The 20130-nt window shown below is 45.1% G+C and overlaps 1 protein-coding gene across 1 annotated transcript in view; it reads left to right on the forward strand.

Annotated features, from left to right (window-relative positions):
* The window catches only part of LOC126996021 (uncharacterized), a 137734-nt gene that overhangs the window by 105976 nt on the left and 11628 nt on the right, over positions 1-20130 (forward strand). The window contains exons 3-6 of the mRNA XM_050856009.1: positions 14207-16555; positions 17095-17232; positions 17436-19055; positions 19173-19277. Of these exons, the coding sequence (XP_050711966.1) occupies positions 14207-16555; positions 17095-17232; positions 17436-19055; positions 19173-19277 (4212 nt within the window). The remainder of the gene's footprint in view (positions 1-14206; positions 16556-17094; positions 17233-17435; positions 19056-19172; positions 19278-20130) is intronic.

Consider the following 20130-nt stretch of genomic DNA (forward strand, 5'->3'; position numbering starts at 1 on the left):
ATGCTCTCCTCTTCTCCCCCACTGTCATTCTCATTTCCTCATCCCACCACTCACTCCCTTTCCTTCTGCTTCCCCCCATACGCCTCATCCCACACACCTCTTTAGCTCACTTTGAAACTCCTTCCCTAAATATGAGCCACTCTTCTTCCACCCCATCCTCCTCTTTTTTCATATACTATATTCCACATCAACCGTCTTTTGCTGCAGTGAAGCACAGAATACTTTCATTACCTTTATAAACAACTATTTTTTCACAAATAATTTACAGAAATAATGATGAGAAATGTGTAATATAACTGGGTGATAATCTTACTGCAACACGTCAGCAGCAGGTCGTTAAGGGAGGTCGCCGTCCTCATTACGACAGGACGCGTACTGGCCCTTGCCTGTCGGTCACCGGTCGGCGTTTGGGGGGCGTCTTGGCCTGACTCCAGGTGTGAGGTCAAGGTGTGAATCTCACCATGGTCGCCGTCCGGCCACCCACTGGACGGACACCGGATGGACACTAAACGACCGCCGGTAGCCGTTCGGCCGCACGACTACTTTGCCACCTATGTGGTCGGGGAGCGATGGGTGTGAATCGCAGCATTTTGAAGTCGCGGGTGGTCGTTAGCAGGTCGTAAAGTCAGTGTGACTGTAGCTTTACTAAATCATCTCCCTCAAGGTTGAGCCGTCTGTATCGTTTGTGGGGTTTTTTCCCCCCCTTCACAGATGCTGTCCATACACAAGGGCCCTCGTATGGAGTATGCATCTCATGTTTGGGGGCGCTCCACACACACACAGTGGCCGTCTATCACAAAAGACCGTCAATGTTCTTCCCCTAAACCTATCAACAGTTGTGTCCTTCAGGGCTCTGTCCTATCTCCCACTCTCTTTCTTTTGTTCATTGATGATCTTTCCAAAGCAAAGTATCCTATCCACTCGTACGCCGATGACTCTACTCTGCATCACTCAGCATCTTTTGACAGAAGACCCTCCCAGCAGGAACTACATGACTAGACTGGAAGCTGCAGAACGCTTAACCTCAGATCCTATTATCATATCCGATTGACGCAGGATAAACTTGGTGTTCTTCAACGCCTCAAAACTAAATTTTTCCACCTGCCAAGTACTCGACACAATCTTCCGAACACCTATCCCTATTCTTCGATAACACTCAGCTGTGACCTTCTACACTGAACATCCCAGGTCTATCCTTTACTCAAATTTTAACTGGATGCCTCATATCTCCTCTCTTAATAAATCAGTTTACTCGAGGTTGGGGGTTCTGTATCGTCTCCACCATCTTTTTCCCCTTCACAGATGCTGTCCATATACAAGGGCCTTGTCCGCCCCTGTAAGGACTATGCATCTCATGTGTGGGGGGGCTCCACACACAGCCCTTTGGACAGAGTAGAGTTAAAGGCTCTTTGTCTCATCAACTCTTTCTTAATGAATTTTATGCCTCTTGACGATATTGGCTATACGCAGCGCCACATGCGGCCACCTGGAGAACTATTAATGTCAAAGAGGTACTTTTCCTACTGAGATCGGTTCTTTTTTCTATTTTGGGATTCTGACATACAGGTTATTGTCTGGTGCCAAATGTCCAAACACTACTGGTCGGGAAAAATGCTTTACCCATTGCTCGTAGGTTTTAAGGTTGGCGTCTATTTATGATGTATATGCCCACTGGATGCCAAAAGTACGCGGACCCTTATCTACCTCGTGAACAGCCCATACTGGCTAAAGGCAACCCGAGATGTTTTGCCACCCAAATATTTCGCTTATAGTTGTATTTTGCTTTCTAGTATCTCTAGCATAATTTAATTTGATGTTAGATAGGTATTATTTCTGAAGGTGTGGTTATTTCGATTTCTAGGTCTTAATTAAAATAAGTGCATTACACACATGGTGCTCCGGAGGCAACACCGAAACCGTAAAAAGTTGGTAAAAACACATGGTAAAGCGTTCCCGTTGCGAACGGATAGCTAATACGGTCTGTTTCAACGCATGTTGCCTCTTTCTATATTCTATCGATATTTTAATTCTAACTGTTGTTCTGAACTTGTTAACTGCATGTCTCCACCCCTCCCGCGGCCCCGCTGCACATGGCTTTCTACTTTAGCTCATCTCCATACTGTCCAAACTCATTATTCAAGAGTTAACCAGCATCTTCATTCTTTCAACCCTTTCACTCGTATACCATAGCACAGCCATCCTTCGTATGTATTCCATCTTGCCTACGACTTGACACTTTTCAAGAGAGGAGTATAAAGACACCTGTCCACCCTAAATTGATCTGCCTTTTTGCCACTCAACCTCTACTTCCTTTTGCAAGAAGAGTGCTTAGCCGGCTTTTTTTATTCTCATTTTTTTTTTGCCCTTGAGCTGCTTCCTTACTGTGTGTGTGTGTGTGTGTGTGTGTGTGTGTGTGTGTGTGTGTGTGTGTGTGTGTCTATATATATATATATATATATATATATAGATATATATATATATATATATATATATATATATATATATATATATTATGACGCATATCCACTGGAGGACATAACTTCATCCACCCCTCTGACGTCAGTGTACACCATCTTGCTGCAAGGCATGATTCAATTTAATCTCTCCACCTGGTCCTCTGCCTGCCGTGACGGCTACAGTTTCTGGGTTGCTATTCTTACTTTGGTTATCCACCTGTTACCTCCCCCCTATTATTTTGTGATATTGCTTTTAATCTTTAAAAAAAAACTGATTTTTACCAATACCCGATCTGTGCTGTTTCCTTGCTTCTGCCATTCTTTAGAGTTACTTCAATCTTGTTCAAGTTGAATTTACTGCCGTCACTAACTTATCTGCGGCCGATAAGTTTCGTCATTTTTTTCAACAAACTCATCCTCTCGTGTTCTTACTTCCATATATTTGCGGCTCTTATATTTTTGTTTCCTCTGTTAGTTTACTGCCGCTGCTCGCTGATGACTTTCCTTCAACTTGCAGCGCGGCTTTCATTTCAACCTTAATTGATATATCATTTGCTTCATCTTAACTTCCTTCATCCTCATTTCATAGATACGAGTAGTTGTGATTTCCTTTTAAACTCAGGAAGAGAGAGAGAGAGAGAGAGAGAGAGAGAGAGAGAGAGAGAGAGAGAGAGAGAGAGAGAGAGAGAGAGTTATAGTGGAAGGGGAGGGAGCTACAGACTCTAATGTTCGCATAAATCGCCAAGTCCTTCCCTTTGGAGTGGCGGAGGAGGTAAAACATCGACTTGCCGCGGTTGGAGAGGCGGAGGCTAGTGAAACGAAAACTCTGTAGCACGAGGAACAAAGGAGCGGAAGATGGGACACAGCGATTGAGGAAAGAAAGGCAGGAAGGAGTTGACAAAGGGTTATTGGTGCTGCTTGGGATGTATGAACCTTTAAACCATTTGATGTGGCAGGGTCAGGAAACGTCAAGGGTTAGAGCTCAGAGAAATAGAGATGACGTTGAAGATGGGACACAGCGATTGAGAAAAGAACGGCAAGGAGTTGAGGAAAGGGTATTGGTGCCGCCTGTGATGTATGAACGTATAAACCATTTGATGTGGCATGGGCAGAAAAGGTCAAGGCGAAAGGGAAAAGAAAAGAAGGAAAGCGTTCAGGAAGCTATATTGTCGCCGCTTGGGATGTGTGACGTGTAAACCATTTGATGTGGCAGGAGCTGGAAAGGTCAAGGGTTACAGCAAGGGTCTCCAAACTTTTCAGCATGAGGGCCACTTTATATAACTAGTACATTTTTGCGGGCCACAGGAATATTGTAAAGAAGCGTCAGTTTCATAAATTTAAGGAACTCAAAGTAAAACATATGGAAGATACTCAAAGCAATCTTGTTGGCATTAAATAACGCAAATCAAAAATATACCTGCCTTACTTTACTTCATTTTGGAAAATGTTTGTTCACACAGGTATGTTCCAAAAATGGACACAAGCAAGTTGTTTCAAATATGGAAACTGCTCTTGCTTCAAAAAATTATAAAACTCAAACATTTCCTTCTTTACACTCGTCTTTAAACCTGTCAGCTGCCTGGAAGTCAATAATTTCCATTTGAAACTGATTGGGATATTTTTCACCATTGCAGTCAAATGGATTTTGAAAGAACGTAATCTAATTTGCATTGGTATCAAGAGCAGAAATCCCTCAGTCAAGGCCAACATGCTGCCGGCCGGATAAAATCATATGTCGGGCCGGATGTGGCCCCCGGGTCATAGTTTGGAGATCCCTGAGTTAGAGGAATAGAGATGACCTTGAAGATGGGACACAGCGATTGATAAAAAACAAAGAAAGGAAGGAGTTCAGGACATTGCATTTGTGCCGCCTGGGCTGTATGAGCGTATAAACCACTTGATGTGGCAGAAGCAGGAAAAGTCAAGGGTTAGAGGGAGAGAGATGACCGTACTGAGTACTGAGCAACAGAATAATGAAAGGAAGAAGACTTTAGAACAGAAGCCTAGTCCTGGTAGCTCTAGCGAGAAAAGGAAGGGAGTGTGTGAATCTGTACTACATGCATAAGTCTTTTTTGTTGGTGATAGCCAAGATCAACGTAAGAAAGATGCAAGAGTTCAGAAATGAAGCTAAGTCTTGGTATTGATTAAACGAACTCAGAGAGATGTCGATGCAGGATATAAAGGAGAGCAGGAGTTGTGTGTAGGCGAACGGAGAAAAGTGTGTTGAGGTTGTTGAGCATTGAGAGCGCAAAGTTACTAAGAATGGGGGCAAAAATTTTCCGTCGGTGACGCTGGCGAGAAAAGGCGGCGGAGAAAGTTTGGAACTTGGCTGTTTATTGAAGGTCTGTGATAGCCAAGAACGAAAGTGCCAGCAACGAGAAAAGAAGAGGGGGCCGGATAGGGGAGTGGAAATGGTCTTGTAGACAGGGATGTACGAACCAACCCCATATTCCCAGACGCTCTTGGCTCTGATAAATATTTCCCAGGGCCATAAAAGTGATTAGTTGTGTTCTCATGAGTGATATTTTAAGTTCATGGTGCAGAAGCCTTATCAGACTATCATAAAACTACCCTTGGAAATACCCAAAACCTCTACGAAAGCTTTACCAATAGCCGATTTTACAGTCCAACACAGTGTCTTCGTAACAGCCCGAACCAAACTATAGAATCCCATACAATCCAAAATGGTGAGGTCTTCGATGCCACACTAAATGCACAAGACTTTTCCTGTATAGTTTCATCAAATTTGTGAACTTAAATACAAACACCAGACACTATACAAGGAAATTTCGAAGGCTTTGGTATTGGTTTGGGAGCTTACTGACCCAACACGGGGAACTGTGAAACTGGCCCCAAATGTGGGTATGTTAGCCCTGAAATCTCTGAACCCTGAACATTCCCACGCGCAGTTTACTGTTCGGCGTCAGATCTTTGCGCCTTACTGTTTTTGAGTTGCGCACCTCGTCAACGGTTGTCTTTTCCTGCTTTCATTGTTTTGTTAATTCTTAGTAGCGGTATTTGTAGTAGTAGTAGTTAGTAAAGAAGTAAGGCTGTGAGGTGTTGACAATTAGTCCTCCTTCAAGGTACAATGGAGAGGTGAAACGTGGCATGTGTTTGGGTAGGTCCGAGGCAGAGTCGCCAAATTATCGTACTCAAAACATCGTATTTATCAGTTCCAGGGCCCAAAACTTTCCTACCCACACAGATAACGAAATACCAGTTAAAGTTCTCGTTAAAAGCATTACTTATTGGCGTTTGTTTGCGATAGCTGTGACTCAGAAACCGGAAAATACGATGCGCTGAGTGTCTGAATACGATAATTTGGTAACCCTGGTCCGAGGTGAGTGTTTCGCTCGGCCGCAGAAACGTTGCGGAGGGCGTGCCACACCGTAGGGGACCAAGGTCGACATTGTCAGACACTTCCACCCACCGTTGCCAGATTGTCGTACTCAGACCATAGTATTTACCGGTTTCTGACGCCTAACTATTGCAAAGAAACATCAGGAATTAACTATTTTAACGATAATTTTAAGTGAATCTCCTTATTGGGGTCCACGAGGCAGTTTTTGGGTCGGAAGTCGGTAAATATAAGAGGCTGAGGAAGACAATCTGGCAACTTTGCTTCCACCTTTCACATCAACTATTTCCAAAGGCCGAAAAGGAGATCAGACGGGTTATAATGAGTGTTTTTTGGCGTTCATGGCACAGAAGAAGGGTCATACTACCAGAAGGATCATAAAACTACCCTTGGAGATCCTCAAAACCCCTACGAAAGCCTTGTTAAATATGTGTACTTGGGGACCGAAATGTTTAACCATAAGACTGAGGAGTTTCCGTAGACGTCAACAACCGCTATTTCCTCTTCATTTCAAAAGCACTTAGGAATATCCGGAGACATCAACACCAATAATTTCCTCTTCTTTTCAACACCCCGTGGAGTGAACGGCGGCGCGCGGCATTCCCATTTCCACGACCAATCTTCAAATCGTCGTCGTGCGCTGTATTGGACAAGGGACGAGAGGACACGCCAACTTATTCTTCCTCGTATTTCACTTCGCATCCAATTTACTGTTTCCTTTGCTGCCAGACTTTCCCTGTGGACCAAGCGCTTGACGCGAGTTCATTGATGAGACCTTTTTCACGGTAATCTTAATCGCTGTTAAAGCTGCCGTATTTTTTTAGGGCAGCGGTTCCCAATCTTTTTTACAGGCGACCCCAATCATGCACCTCTAGGCATGACCGCGACCCCACTATGCCTGGGTTAGTTGTATGTGTTATTATACCTTGATAATGGAAAACGTAAAATTAAATCACCACCATCACCACCAGCAGAAGCAATTATTTGAATACAGCAGAGCAGAGCAAAGGCTGTTTTGAACGTCCTCTACCTATTTCTATCTGATGGTGTACTCCAACCTTCTCCGGCAAAGCCTTAAAGTTCACATCTCCGATTAATCATACTAAAAGCTTTACGTTTTCAGTTCAAAGTCGCTGTTTTTTTTAAGATTTGCTTTCTCTCCGTAACTCATAAACGCCAAACACATCTCGGGGAACGACTAATCCTGCGGAGGGCATCTTTTCAACAGCCGTCGTTGGGGAGGCTGTCCACGGCAGGTCCTGGGCGTCCATTGTCTCACTTATCCCTCCTCTGTGCTCCCCTTTCTACTTCCTCCTCCTGTGAGCTCTCTGGCAGTCCATTAAAGCTGCCAAAATAATCTGCTCTCCCTCACCTCGCCCCTTCCCCTCATCTCACACCCATAGCCCTCTCACGCCCTCCTCTTCACCCTGCCTCTTCATCCTTCCCCTTTGCATGCTCCCTTCCCTTCATTTCCCTGTCATAGCCCTCACACGCCGTCCTCTGTACCCTTCCTCCTTACCTCGTCCCTTCCCTTCGCCTTCCTTCATCTCGCAGTCATGGTCTCACGCCCTCCTCCGCACGCCTTTGTACCCTTCCTCTTTGCCTCGTCTCTTTCCTTCATGGCAATCATCATCATCATCACACGTCCTTCTCTGTGCCTCATCTCTTTCCTTCATCTTGTAGTCATAGCCCCACAAACCCTCCTCTTTACTGCTCTCTTTCTCTTCACCCTTTCTCTTTATCCTTCCTCTTTACTTTTTCTCTATCCAGTTTAGCCTTTTCACTCTTCTCTTTACCCTCCTTTTTAACCTTCCTCTTCACTCTTCCTCTTTACCCTTCCTCCTTGCCCTTCCTCTTCACCCTTCCTCTTTACTCTTCCTCTTTACTTTTCGTCTTTATCCAGTATAACCTTTTCACTCTTCTCTTTACCCTCCTTTTTAACCTTCCTCTACCCTTCCTCTTTATCCCTCCTCTTTATCCAGCCTAACCCTTCCTCTTTAGCCTTTCTGCACCCTCATCCACAGTAACAGTGCTAACAAACCCTTTATTTCGTTTCACATGCCTGCTTCTCTTATTTTTCATTTTCGTTCCCTCCATCCGGTCCAGCAGCAAACAAGCACTCACTATCTCTTCTCTGACTTCTTCATAATCACTATCACTATCTTCACTATCTATCTTCCTATGTATTCCTAGCCTCGCCATTGCAGTCACATCGGACAATCTCTTTCCTCCTTTTTTGTGGCCTGGCCTTATCTCTCTCGCAATCCAATGTTCGCGTGCCTCCAATCTTTTGTTGTATCTCTTTTGCTGTGTCGTTTTGCTATCTCTCTAGTGTCAAGAGCGTCCCTAAAACTGTTGTGCCCACCTTTGTTTAGTTGTTGTTTTGGGTTTGTTTGTTGAGTTGTGCACTTGGTCAGCGGTTCTCTTTTGGAAGTTGCTGTTTTCATTGTTTTGTTCCTAGTAGTAGCAGTGTTTGTGGTAGTAGTAGTAGTAGAAAACAATAGCAGTAGGTGTGTTTTCCATTCTCATACTGACGTTTAAAAATTCTTTCGTGTGTTCACAGCGCTTCCCTTGTAACATCACTGAGACTTCTTTTAATGGGTCGTTTCCTCGCGTGGTTTAATAAGGGTAAAACACTTTTGCTAATGCCCCCGACGCCCTGGAGAGTAAAGTTTTGTATATGTTTTATTTTTGTGTCTTGTCCCTGAATATATTACACTTATTTTTCTACTCGGTTCACATTTGGCACGTTGTAAGGCTACGCCCCTCCTCCTCCTCCTCCTCCTCTTCCTCCTCCTCCTCCTCCTCTTCCTCCTGCTACCCAATCCAATATCCTTCCCTGCAGGATACGAATATATTTTTCTCTTATGTTGCCTCCACGAGTGTATGAAATGCCTTGACACCGAAAACCAGCGATATAGGGAATATGACGTGTGTAGGAACAATTTGGTGATGGTGGTGGTAGTAGTAGTAGTAGTATAGTGGTTGGTAATAGTAGTAGTATAGTGATAATAGTAGTAGTAGTAAAAGGGCGGGGCTCCACACGCACAGCTCCTTTAGACAATAAAATCAAGGGTTCTGCGTCTCAACTCGCCTCCTCTTACTGACAGTCTTCTACCTCTGAAATTCCGCCGCAGTGTTGCCTCTCTATATTCTATCGATATTTTCATACTGACTGCTCTCCTGTAGTTGCCAACTGCAAGCCCCCACCACTTCCGCGTCTTCGCTGCGCTCGACTTTCTACTCAAACTCATCCCTATACCGTCCAAATCCCTTGTGCAAGAGTTAATCAGCATCTTCATTCTTTCATTCCATTCGCTGGTAAACTCTGGAACACCCTTCCTCCGTCTGTCTTTCCTCCTGCGCACGTCTTGAACTCCTTCAAGCGGTATCAAAACACCTCTCCTTCCGAAATTGACCTCTCTTGGCAACTCATCTCTATATTATTTAACAAGAGCAGCGCACAGCGGTCTTTTTTGCTTTTATTTATTTTTGCCCCTGAACTGCTTCCTCTACTGTAAAAAAAGTAGTAGTAGTTGTAGTAGCTACAGGAGGAGGAGGAGGAGAAGGAGGAGGACTAATGATTATAAAAGTAAGAACTATGCCCTTACGTATACCTGGTTTTCGTACTTGCTTGGGTTTATTTTCGTAACCAGGTGAATTCAATAAAGCATAAGTCTACCTGGGTAAGTTTAGAGTCGTCGAGGCGCTCAGAAACCTGTTCCTTTTATTAACTTTTATCATTATTATTATCTAAACACTCATACATTTTGGGGTGAGTTTGTATTTGCGTTGGTCTGTTGTGCAGTGTGTGGCAAGGCTGTTGCAGGAGAGATATTGTAGGAGTTTTATTTGCCTGACTGGGTGCGGAGGGGCAAGCGACTTGCCGAAGAACCCCACCACGTCACCCCCAAGCTTTTGTTTGTGTGTGTGTGTGTGTGTGTGTGTGTAAATTCATGCATCTCCATCTACATGTTCCCTCACTTTGTATTTCTCTACGTCGTCTATCTGTTTCTGTCATTGGCTCAAAATTCGTGTATGTCCTATTCCGTCTGTGTGTGTGTGTGTGTGTCGTCCCTGTCTGGTCTGGTCCGTACATTCAACCAGCCAGCCAGCCGTCCGTTCTCTCCGCCGGCCGAACTCTCCCAAAATCTGGCGTGCTGCCGGTCCTTCCCCTTTAAGGCCGTGGAGTTGCTGTGTCCGTACTTTTGGGGTTTCCTCGTGAAGCGTCGAAAATCACCTGAAACGCGAAACTCAGACCCCGTTAGGCAGCACACACCATTTTCCCGTTCCCGTGTGGTTTTAAAAGACTCGGAAGCGAAGAGGTGTTTTATCAAGTCTTGCCAGTCAGTGAGTTGCCGTGCGGGAAGTTTTCTAATCTTCCTCCTTCATATTAAGACCTGTTATGAGGAAGCGCAGTTGCAGGTCTTCTCTATTCAAGGTGGCTTTCAAATGCATGGCTTCTATATTGCGCCGGCCGACCTTCCCTCCGTGTTAGTGTCCTGGGGCCAGAACTCGTAATCCATGGTTTAGTCGGGATGTGGTCTGCTTCGGGAGGTGGATCGAAGCAGACGACACAGTGAGCCTCCTCGATGGACGCTCCCCTGCCCGGCCGCGTCTCGTCTGCAGCATTTCGCCCTTGCATTTATTATAAGCCTTGCTCTTCCCCAGACGGTTTTAACTTTTACAGGATTTACATAATTTATACTAATACATGCGCTACAGTTAGTGTGGGTGTAAGTACCGACTTGAGTTTTAAAGGCCGAAGCGATGGTTGTTTCTGGAACGGCCCTACTGCCAGCGGGTAGCAGCGGAGCGGAGGAACTATTGCCACGATTGGAGTTCTTTAGAAAGTTAAGACAACTTCGTAAGGCAGCCTCGTGATAATGGTGAAAGGATACTTGACCAAACTGTAGTGGCTGAGGGATGGAACCACCCATTCATCCAGATTCTTTCCCTCGGTGGTATTGTGAACTTTTGAAAACTTTGAGCATCGAGTTGTCGCCTTTCCTTTTTTTTTTTTTTTTTTTTTTTTTTTTTTTTTTAAGATTAACCCCTAAGAAGGGGAACGGGCCTTTGTCTACTATGACGGCCCGTCGTGTCGCCTTTCCATTCTAGCAGGAGGTCACTGTGATCGGTGTTGTCAGACGCTTCCATCCCTCACAACAACCATTTTCAAAGGTCAAAAAAGGAAATTGGTCGGGTCCTCATGAGTTTTTTTTTAGGTTCATGGTGCAGAAGGCTTAAAGTACCACCAGGGTCATAAAACTACCCCTGCAAATGCCCACTACTCCTACGAAAGCCTTGTCAAATATTGTGTGCTTGGAAAATGTTTAAGAATATTGCATGTGGCTGTAGTGTTGGGTGAGGGGAATGGACGCACGCCGCCACTGTTGATAATGACTTTCATTGTATTCACGAGGCATTACGTTTACCAATAATGGGTCTTTGCGTAACACGACATTGGCACAACTTTCCTTTCCACGGGAGTGAGCGCTTCGCAGTTCATTAGTGTTTATGCTTTCATGGTCCCCCAAACCAACACGTATTCATTTACCTCCGCTCTCTCAATCTTCGATCCTCGCGTGCTTTCATTATTAATCTGCTCAATTTGTTACCAACCAAGAACTCACGGAAATGATGTGATAAAAGCAAAGGCAGAAGTATTGCAAAGGAGCGGGGAGGAGGCTTTCGAGGCTTTTAAAACTGGACGGGAACGGAAAGAAGAAAAAGCTCACATACGGCCATATTTTTAAACGTATCGGGCTGCTCCCATTACGACGACTTCCCAAGGCCACGGAGAAGAGTAAACGGGTTTTCATGAGTGTTTTTCCCGCTCAAGGTGCAAAAGTCGTGTAAATCTATCACTAGGATCATAAAATAGTCTGCGAAAATCCTTGGGGGCTTCGTGGTGCAGTGGTTAGCACACTTGGCTCACAACCGAGAGAGCCCGGGTTCGATTCCCGGGCGGAATGGAAAAATTTGTGCGGCTTTTCCGATATTCTACGCCCCTGTCCACCCAGCAGTGAATGGGTACCAGGTATTAATCGGGGGTTGTGTCCTGTCTCCTGGGATCTGTTCTCTCCTATAATTCCTTCCCCTCCTGTCTCTCTCCGGCATATGACCACAGATGTTGCGCCAACTAAACGAAACTTTCTTTCCGTGAAAATCCCAGCAACTTCTACGAGAGGCTTTTCAAACAGGCGAACTGAGGAAGCGATACGTTTAATTAAGAATACGGGGCTAATAACGCGAAGAATCGGTAGTCTGCTCATTCATTACTCGTTCTGTTAACATAAACTAATAGCGTAATATAGAATAAGCCATTAGATTCTGATTAGAAGGTGCAACAAAAGGAAGAGTCTGATATGACCGTGTACTTTAATTATGTCATTGAGGATGCTTTATATATTTTGGTTTTAGTTAGTGATTCAGAAGTAGGATTACGAGCAAGGGTTATGCCATGCGCTGACTCCTCGGGGTGCTCGTATTTATCCACTCCTTTGGGTTATTATTTTTCCCTTTTTTTGCGCACATTTCTATCCTTCATTTTCCTTTCTTTTGTTGCTATTGGTCTTGTTCTTCCGCATCTTTATCTGTTTTTCTCTCCTGTTCCTTTTCTTTCTGGGGATTTTTCGTCATTTCTTTCCTTCATTTTCTTTTCTTTTATTGCTATTGGTCTTGTGCTTCCGCTTCTTTATGTGTTTTTCTCTCCTGTTCCTTTTTTTTCTTGGGATTTTTCGTTTCATTTTCTTCTTTCTTTTGTTTTCTTGTTATCGGTCTTGTTTTTCCGCTTCTTTACCTGTTTTTCTCTCCTGTTCCTTTTCTTTCTGGGGATTTTTCGTCTAACATTTTCTTCTTTCTTTTCTTTTGTTTTCTTGTTATCGGTCTTGTTCTTCCGCTTCTTTATCTGTGTTTCTCTCTTGCTTTTCGTATTTTTTCCGGGTATTTCCTTCTCACATTATCTCCTTCCTTTTCCTTTCGTATTTTTCTCACATTTTTTCCTTCGTTTTTCTTTTGTTTTGTTTTTGGTCTTGTCCTTCCTCTTCTTTACCTGTTTTTCTCTTATTCTTCTTATTCTTCCGGAGATTTGTTTCACAGTTTTTTCCTTCCATCTTCCTTTTCTTTTGTTTTTCTTGTTGTTGGTCGTGTTCTTCGCCTTCTTTATCTGTTTCTCTCTCTTGCTCTTTTTATTCTTCCAGGTATTTTTCTCACTTTTTTCTTCCTTCCCTTTTCCTTCTTCCTTTTCTTTTATTTTCCTGTTATTGGTCTTGTTCTTCCGCTTCTTTATCTGTTTTTACTCTTTTTATTCTTACGGGGATTTGCTTTCTCACATTTTTTTCCTGCCTACATCCTCTTTTTCTTTTGTTTTCTTGTTAGTAGTCTTGTTCTTCCTCCTCCATCTGTTTCTCTCTCCTTATCCATCATGGGAGTCGTTGAGTAATGTAACCGTGGCTGGCTGAGTCCGTAGAGTTTTACACATAACCACTAAATAACACTCTGCCTGTATCACACTATTTATCCTGTAATCATTGCAAAGCTGGTGGCAATCAGGTCGAATTCGTGCAGAATAAAACTGAATCTTTCTGACTGTGCTAAATGTGGCAGGAGGTTACCCGAGATTATAGTATGTCGAACCGAATGTGATGATTTTGTGTGTACCAATAACAATGTCTTTGCGTGGGCTTCAGAAAACTGCCGCGAACTTTGTGTAGTAAACTGAAATCCAACCACCTACGTGTTAGGAAAAGTATACCATTAAGATAAGGGAATTTCTCTCTCTCTCTCTCTCTCTCTCTCTCTCTCTCTCTCTCTCTCTCTCTCTCTCTTATTCACTAGGTTGCAGACATACATACTTCCAGCCATGGGAGTGTTGTGTTGTGTAGTTGGTGTAGATTCAGTGTATCAAACTTTGTAGAAAAGGATTTAGAGCTTCCTGATTATATTTTTTATCGGCGTCTGCACGCCGATCAACAGATCGTCCATCTTCTTGTTGTTCTCTCCAAGTTGTTTTCTTGGTTTACCCATGCATTGTAGACATGCCATTGTAGGTATAATAACATTTGTTAGCCTTGATGAACCCTACAACATGGCATTGTAAACAAAGGCAGCTGTTTTTTACGTCTTGGCCTGTGGCGCCGGTAGGCCTTCATAGTAGGGCCTGATGGTCGGCCCCAGCCCGTTGCGGCACAGGCAAGTGTTTATAGTGGCACCATCTTTACTTTTCAGCATTTTCCATTTTAGACCCCTAGTTGCATAATATAAATTGTTGGAGGTGTGTTGGAGGGTCATGCGACGCCGATCTAGCACAGTTTTTTTTGCTATTAACACTTGTTCTTGCACTTTAAGCTTGTGTTCAGTATGTTTATATCTTCTTCATTTTCTCCCACAGGCTCAGAATTTAGGAGACGACTAAAGAAGAGAGATCAAAGACTGCCACAACCAAGTGTTCTACCTCAGTCACTCCATTGGTCCTCAGAGAACTTCCAGCCACTTGCTAGTTCCTCTCCAAAAGGCTTGACAAATGGAGTGGCAGCTTCCAGCCCTTCTCTAAGCTCGCAGACGCTGTCCCCCTCCCGTGAAGGACATGCACGCTCATATGTTTCCAACAGTGAAACAGTGCTGAGGTGTTTGAAGGCGGCGAATAATGTTGAGCCGCAAATACAACAGAAGTGGTATGAGTCTGCTGCTGCTGTTCCTGGCCCCATACCCTTGATCCCACACCATAACTACTCACCTCATCCCAATATTCCTTACCAGGTGAATAGAATACTGGATTTCACACAGCAGCCTTGCTCGTCCACCCTCCCAGCAGTGACTGACTCGAGGCAGATTGTGCAGCCTTGTAGAAAAGCCATCAATGTAGGTCTTTCCACTAGCCCTCTAAGGCCTCCACTCCTCATTCCCCTGCCCAGAATGGACATTCCAGGGACCAGCCACTCAAGTAACATTCCTCATGCCCCCGAGCCCCCCAGGTGGGCAGTTCATGCAGCACCCAACCCTAACATGAGGGCACTCATTTCTCATCCACCTGAGCCTCCCTGTGGGGGTCCACTGCAGGTACAGTATGTGGACCCCAGAGCTGCCACTTACTCTCCCCCAGAAGACCAAAGAAGGACCATGCTTGCAGTGAGGAGGAAGGCTATGGACCCTCCCCAAAACCCCATGGCCCTCATCCCAGCCTCTACAGTTCAGAATGTTCCCAAGAGCACTCCAGACATCCATCAAGGAGCCACCCATAACTCATTGTCTAGACTAAGTGTAAGGAAAGACCTCACTGATGCTGTGGGGATTGTGAATGGCCACCACTCTCCACAATTGCCAATCTCGTCAGTCCCTCAACACACCGCAACTGTATTGCCGCAGTTTGTATCCACTTTGCCATCTGATGTACCTTCCACCTCTCGGCACACTTCAGCAAGCTCAACACTGGAAGCTTCTCTAGACTCTTCACATACTCCATCCTCAGTCATCACTCACCCAGCAGCTTTGCCAGTCACTTCCCCCACCATAAGACCAGCAACCAATGGGTCCTCACTACCCTCATCCTCCTCCGAGCTTTCCTTATTGATCACAGCTGGAGTTCCTCTTGTACCTGTGTCATCTTTGAAGGCCACTGCTGCCTCAAACCTAAGCACAGTCACTACAATCACTTGGACTCCACCCATAACTGCTGTGCCAGTGGCTGCAGATCAAGTCAGTTCATCCAACTCTGTTATAAAGGAGGTGAAGGATGAGGCGGTGATTCCATATGAGACCAAAAAGAGCAAAGCTGTCAAATCCAGGAAACAGAAGTTGTTGGAGCCTGACCAAGCTACAAATGGCTTTGTAAAGAAAAGAAAGATAATTAATGAGGAGCAGTTGCTTGACACCTGGAGACAAGTTCCCAACAACCAAACACAGTCACTCGGAAGTGATGAAGATCCTCTGAACCTCTCTACTACCAGCACCTTGCTAGCTCAGGAGCCCTGCACCTCCCCCACCAAGCAACCCCAAGTTGTGTTGAAGGAAAATACATCAGGGGACCAGCCAGAGGTGAAAACCCAAGCTAAGTATGTGGCAGTGATATCTGTGACTCCCACCATTATTACCACCACCACCACCATCACCACTACTGCTGCTGCTGTCACCACCACCGCCTCCCCCACAACACCCACCTGCCAAATCAGCATTTTCACATCTCCCCCAAGTCCAGTGTTAGGCAGCTCTAGGTCCCAAAAGAGAGTTGAGGATAGCACTCTGAGTGATGCCAAAACTTCCCCCAAGGTATCTAGTTCGCCAAGTAAAACAAACAAACAAGAGTCTACAAAAACCCCCTTCATTGTCACTCCCAAAAAGAGGCTTCGTGCGTTGTTAGAGTCCCCGAACACCCCTGTCAAGGGAACTCCAATCTCAGTTGTCAAGCACCTGAGTGAAGCCACAGATGTGTTAGGGCCCAGTGAGGTACAGGCCCGGTCGTCCATCATCCATGCCACCAGCGAGGCAGTGAAGGTCAATAAGAGTAAATCCTCAGAGTCTAGTCTAAGTCTAGAAATGCTGCTGAATGAGGAAACTCCCTCCTCAACACCTCCTGGCCACACCTCACCAGAAAGTAAGAAAGCAGCCATTTGGAATGCTCCTGTCACCAGTACTACCAGCTTCCCCTCACCTGAAGACTCGCCCAACAGCAGAAGAGAAAGACCTCCACCAGCAGCACTATCTTCCATATCACCTGCTGAAATTTCTCCCATGGCAGAGAATGGTAAGGATGGAACTTTTCAGAACCCTGTTCTGCGTTTCCCAGCACATGAGAAGTAGCTGCAGTCTCTCCATATTTTAGACTGACTTAGGTCATGCAAATCATTTTATTGATAAATATGATTTGTAATAATACAGTATGATTTAGATATTAATGGTGTTTAGTTTGGTAGTTCATCATTTTGACGGTTATCAAGTGGAGCAAGATTTTAATTATAGTGACATTTGATTTGATCAGATGCTAATGACCCTCCTAAGTGAAAATAGATATCGTAGTGAAACACTCCCACAATGTGCAAAGATCCTTGACTTTACTATAACACCAATATGGTTATTATTTTTTACTCCAGTTCTTCTTAATAAGTTTGCATAATTTTTTTCCAAATTTTCATACAATGAGAGAGGAAGACTAGGAATTTTTTTTTTATATTTGAAAGAGAAAAAAAATTGGACTTTAGCAATCCAGAGTGTAGACATGGAATGACTAGATTATGTTGAAGGGTATAGATGCAAGTTTGTTTGAGGCAGCTGATCCTTTCACAGAGCAACTCAAGAAGCTAGTGGTGCGCGTGGAGAGGCTGACGGAGAAGAGCTTCACGGACACCTTCCTTGCCCTCCAGGGCGTGTCTGCTCCATGCGCTGCCAGACTGTGCCGCCATCTGAGGGTGCTGCAAGGAGCTGGTAAGTGTCCTGCTCACACTTCAAGAAAAGCACCAAGGCAATTATTGACTCCTATACATGGCGGCACGGTGTCATTATAAAAACTTTCCACTACCTTCAGAAGCAATTCATCAAAGAGCACATAATATTGTCTTTCCCTCTCAACTCATTTAAATATAATTGTAAAATGTAAGTAATGTGTTCGTGTTTCTTTGATTTTACAGGTAAACATCATCGCCCACTGAACCGGAAAAAAGTTTCGCCCAAGAAAGTGTTCTCAGCTCCTCCCACCCCAACACAACCGCCATACTTTAAGATTCCACTTCCCCACGTGATTCCACCTTCCCGGAAGTCTGCAGCACCCACCAGTGCATCATCCTCCTTTCGCAAACTGCCACCCCCAAAGCTCACACTTCCCATGCCCCCGGCCAAGATCAGCGAGGCGGCGGGGATTCTTACCATCAACAGTCTTAAGAGACGGCGACTGATAGTGTTCAGGAACAAACGTCTGGAGCCAGACCAGACACAGTTGTTGTTAGATGTAGGGCTGAGTTTGGCCAAGAAAGCCTCAAGAAACTCTACTCTAGATCGCATGGGGGCCAGGGGACCCCTCCTAGATCCTGGATATTTTGGCATCAAGGGGTCAGCCCGGCCCACCCAGAAGCAGGCAAGCCCGGCCAGCCAGGAGAGTCAAGAAGGTGTATTCCCAAATATAAATAATCAAATAATGCATACACAAATCCAACCCCCTGTTTCACTTCAGGATGGAAATGCCTATATGTTGCAGCAACAGCAGCAGCAGCAGCAACAACAACTGCAGCAACAACGACTACTGCAACAACAACGACAGCTGCAACAACAACAACAACAAAAGCAACACCAGCAGCAACTACAATTACAACAACAACAACAACAACAACAACAACAATTACAACAGCAGCAGCAGCAGCAATACCTTGGACATGTCCCTCCTAGCAGGGCGCATCCGACAATAGTGCTGCCAGCTTCCGGGATGCTAGGCATGGGGCCTCACTCAAGACAAATATTGGCTCAGGCAACAAACCATGGTCAGAGAGCCAGGGTGATGGTAGTGGACCGGCAGGGGCAAATGACAACAGCTCTGGTACACAGGAATGGTCAGCACTACACTGTGTACCCTACCCCAGGGCCCCAGAGAGAGAGTCGGTCCCAGGTCGGTCGAGACCCACACGCTCCTCCCCTCATGTTCATGGGCTCCACAGGGATGGGAGCTTCCTCCAGAGAACTATTTCAGCAGCCAGGAACACAGCCTGCAGTGGCAAGACCCCCCACCTCCCGTGCTGTGCCCCCACCACTGTCCTTCATGGGACACACCACAGACACAAATTCTTGGGCCGGTTCACAGCACGGCCAGCAGCCAGCCGGACCATCATGGCCCCATTTGGTAGATCACTCTCTCAGGAATTACCCAGTCATTAATCACACCAAGCATGCCATCCCTGACAAAGCTGCCCTTCCCAACTATTTTGTCCGTGGTCCTCCACCTCCTTACACCCCCAGACCCTCCCACAACATCCAGGGCCAACCCCGTCCCAGCACCATCATGGCCACCACATCAAAACTGAGCTCCAGCAACCAGCGGCCAGTAGCGGTGTGGCATGGGGATGCATCTCAAAGAGAGCCACACCCTCAGGGTTGCCTCCCCATGGACACTGCCACTTCACCAGCTCAGCTGCCCCAGGCCACGGGTGTAGCCATGGTGGGCATAGACCCACCAGCCGTGATGCAGCAAGCAGCAGCACCACCCACAACTCCTGGTGTGGCTCAGAGAGCAACTTTGGTGTCCAGTCCTCAGGAGGTAGTAGGTGAGTGGAGGGAAGTGTGTCGTCCATGTCTTGTTTCATCCTGATATTTTTTTGTATCTTGCATCTTGTATCTTGTTCACAAATTTTGGCTGGTGTTTAATTTTTAATTTTTCATAGATCCTGGGCCTGAAGCGGCTTCCGGCACCACCCCCGCCCCAACCGCCCCTGCCGCCACTCCCGGCACCTCTACTGGGAACAACAACCATAAGTGTCGCCAGACCTGTGAGTTGACCATGTCATTATCCAAGTTTGTTTCTTGCAGACTTATTTTTCACAAATAAAATTAACACAAACATGACTTAGCAGGAAAAGTGCCAATTATAGTTGCCGGTGTCAAAGATGCACTTTTCTTAAAATTAAACAAAGTTATGAATATTGAGAACATTTTTCTTCAATAATCTTTGACAGAGTTGCGGTATTATGATAAATGAAATTATGAAACTTCGGTTGCACAGCAGCCTGAATCTACGACCTGTTATTCGTTGTTTTTTGGTCTACAAAAACTTCTGTACTATCAAATTTAGGCACTTGATACACTAAAGCAATTAATAAAACACGAACACAGACTTTACTTGTTCACTATGTATTTATACCTTGGAGATAGATTTATACGACTTGGCATTCCAAACCAAAACAAACCTCCTTCTTCTTTTGACCTGTATCGCTTTTCATCGGCTCATCGCCATCACTTCTTCTGGTACTAACTCCCCTCTCTGCCTCTCGTAGTTGCTACATTCTACAATTAGGTGTTCTACTGTTTCTTTCTCCCCAGTGTCCTAGACAGCTACTGCCCTTTGTGTTGGTAAGTCTTGGTGAGAGTGAGTTCGGCCCCTCAGCGGCTGCTTTCGGTACCATGTGGGTTTCGGCCTTTTAAATATCTCTTTATCACGAGTTCTACTGTCTAGATTCTGTTCGGTACTTTCCAGATTAAACATTAGTCTTTGTGGAATCTATTAGAAAAATGGTTCAAGCTATACATGCGGCAGGATATTAGAAAAAAAAAATGCGAGAATGGTGTAAGCTTAGGTGCGAGTATTTAGCTTGTAATAACTGAATGGTAGAGTGTTTCTCACCA

Source organism: Eriocheir sinensis, chromosome 9 (genome assembly GCF_024679095.1).
Source record: "Eriocheir sinensis breed Jianghai 21 chromosome 9, ASM2467909v1, whole genome shotgun sequence".
NCBI lineage: Eukaryota > Metazoa > Arthropoda > Malacostraca > Decapoda > Varunidae > Eriocheir > Eriocheir sinensis.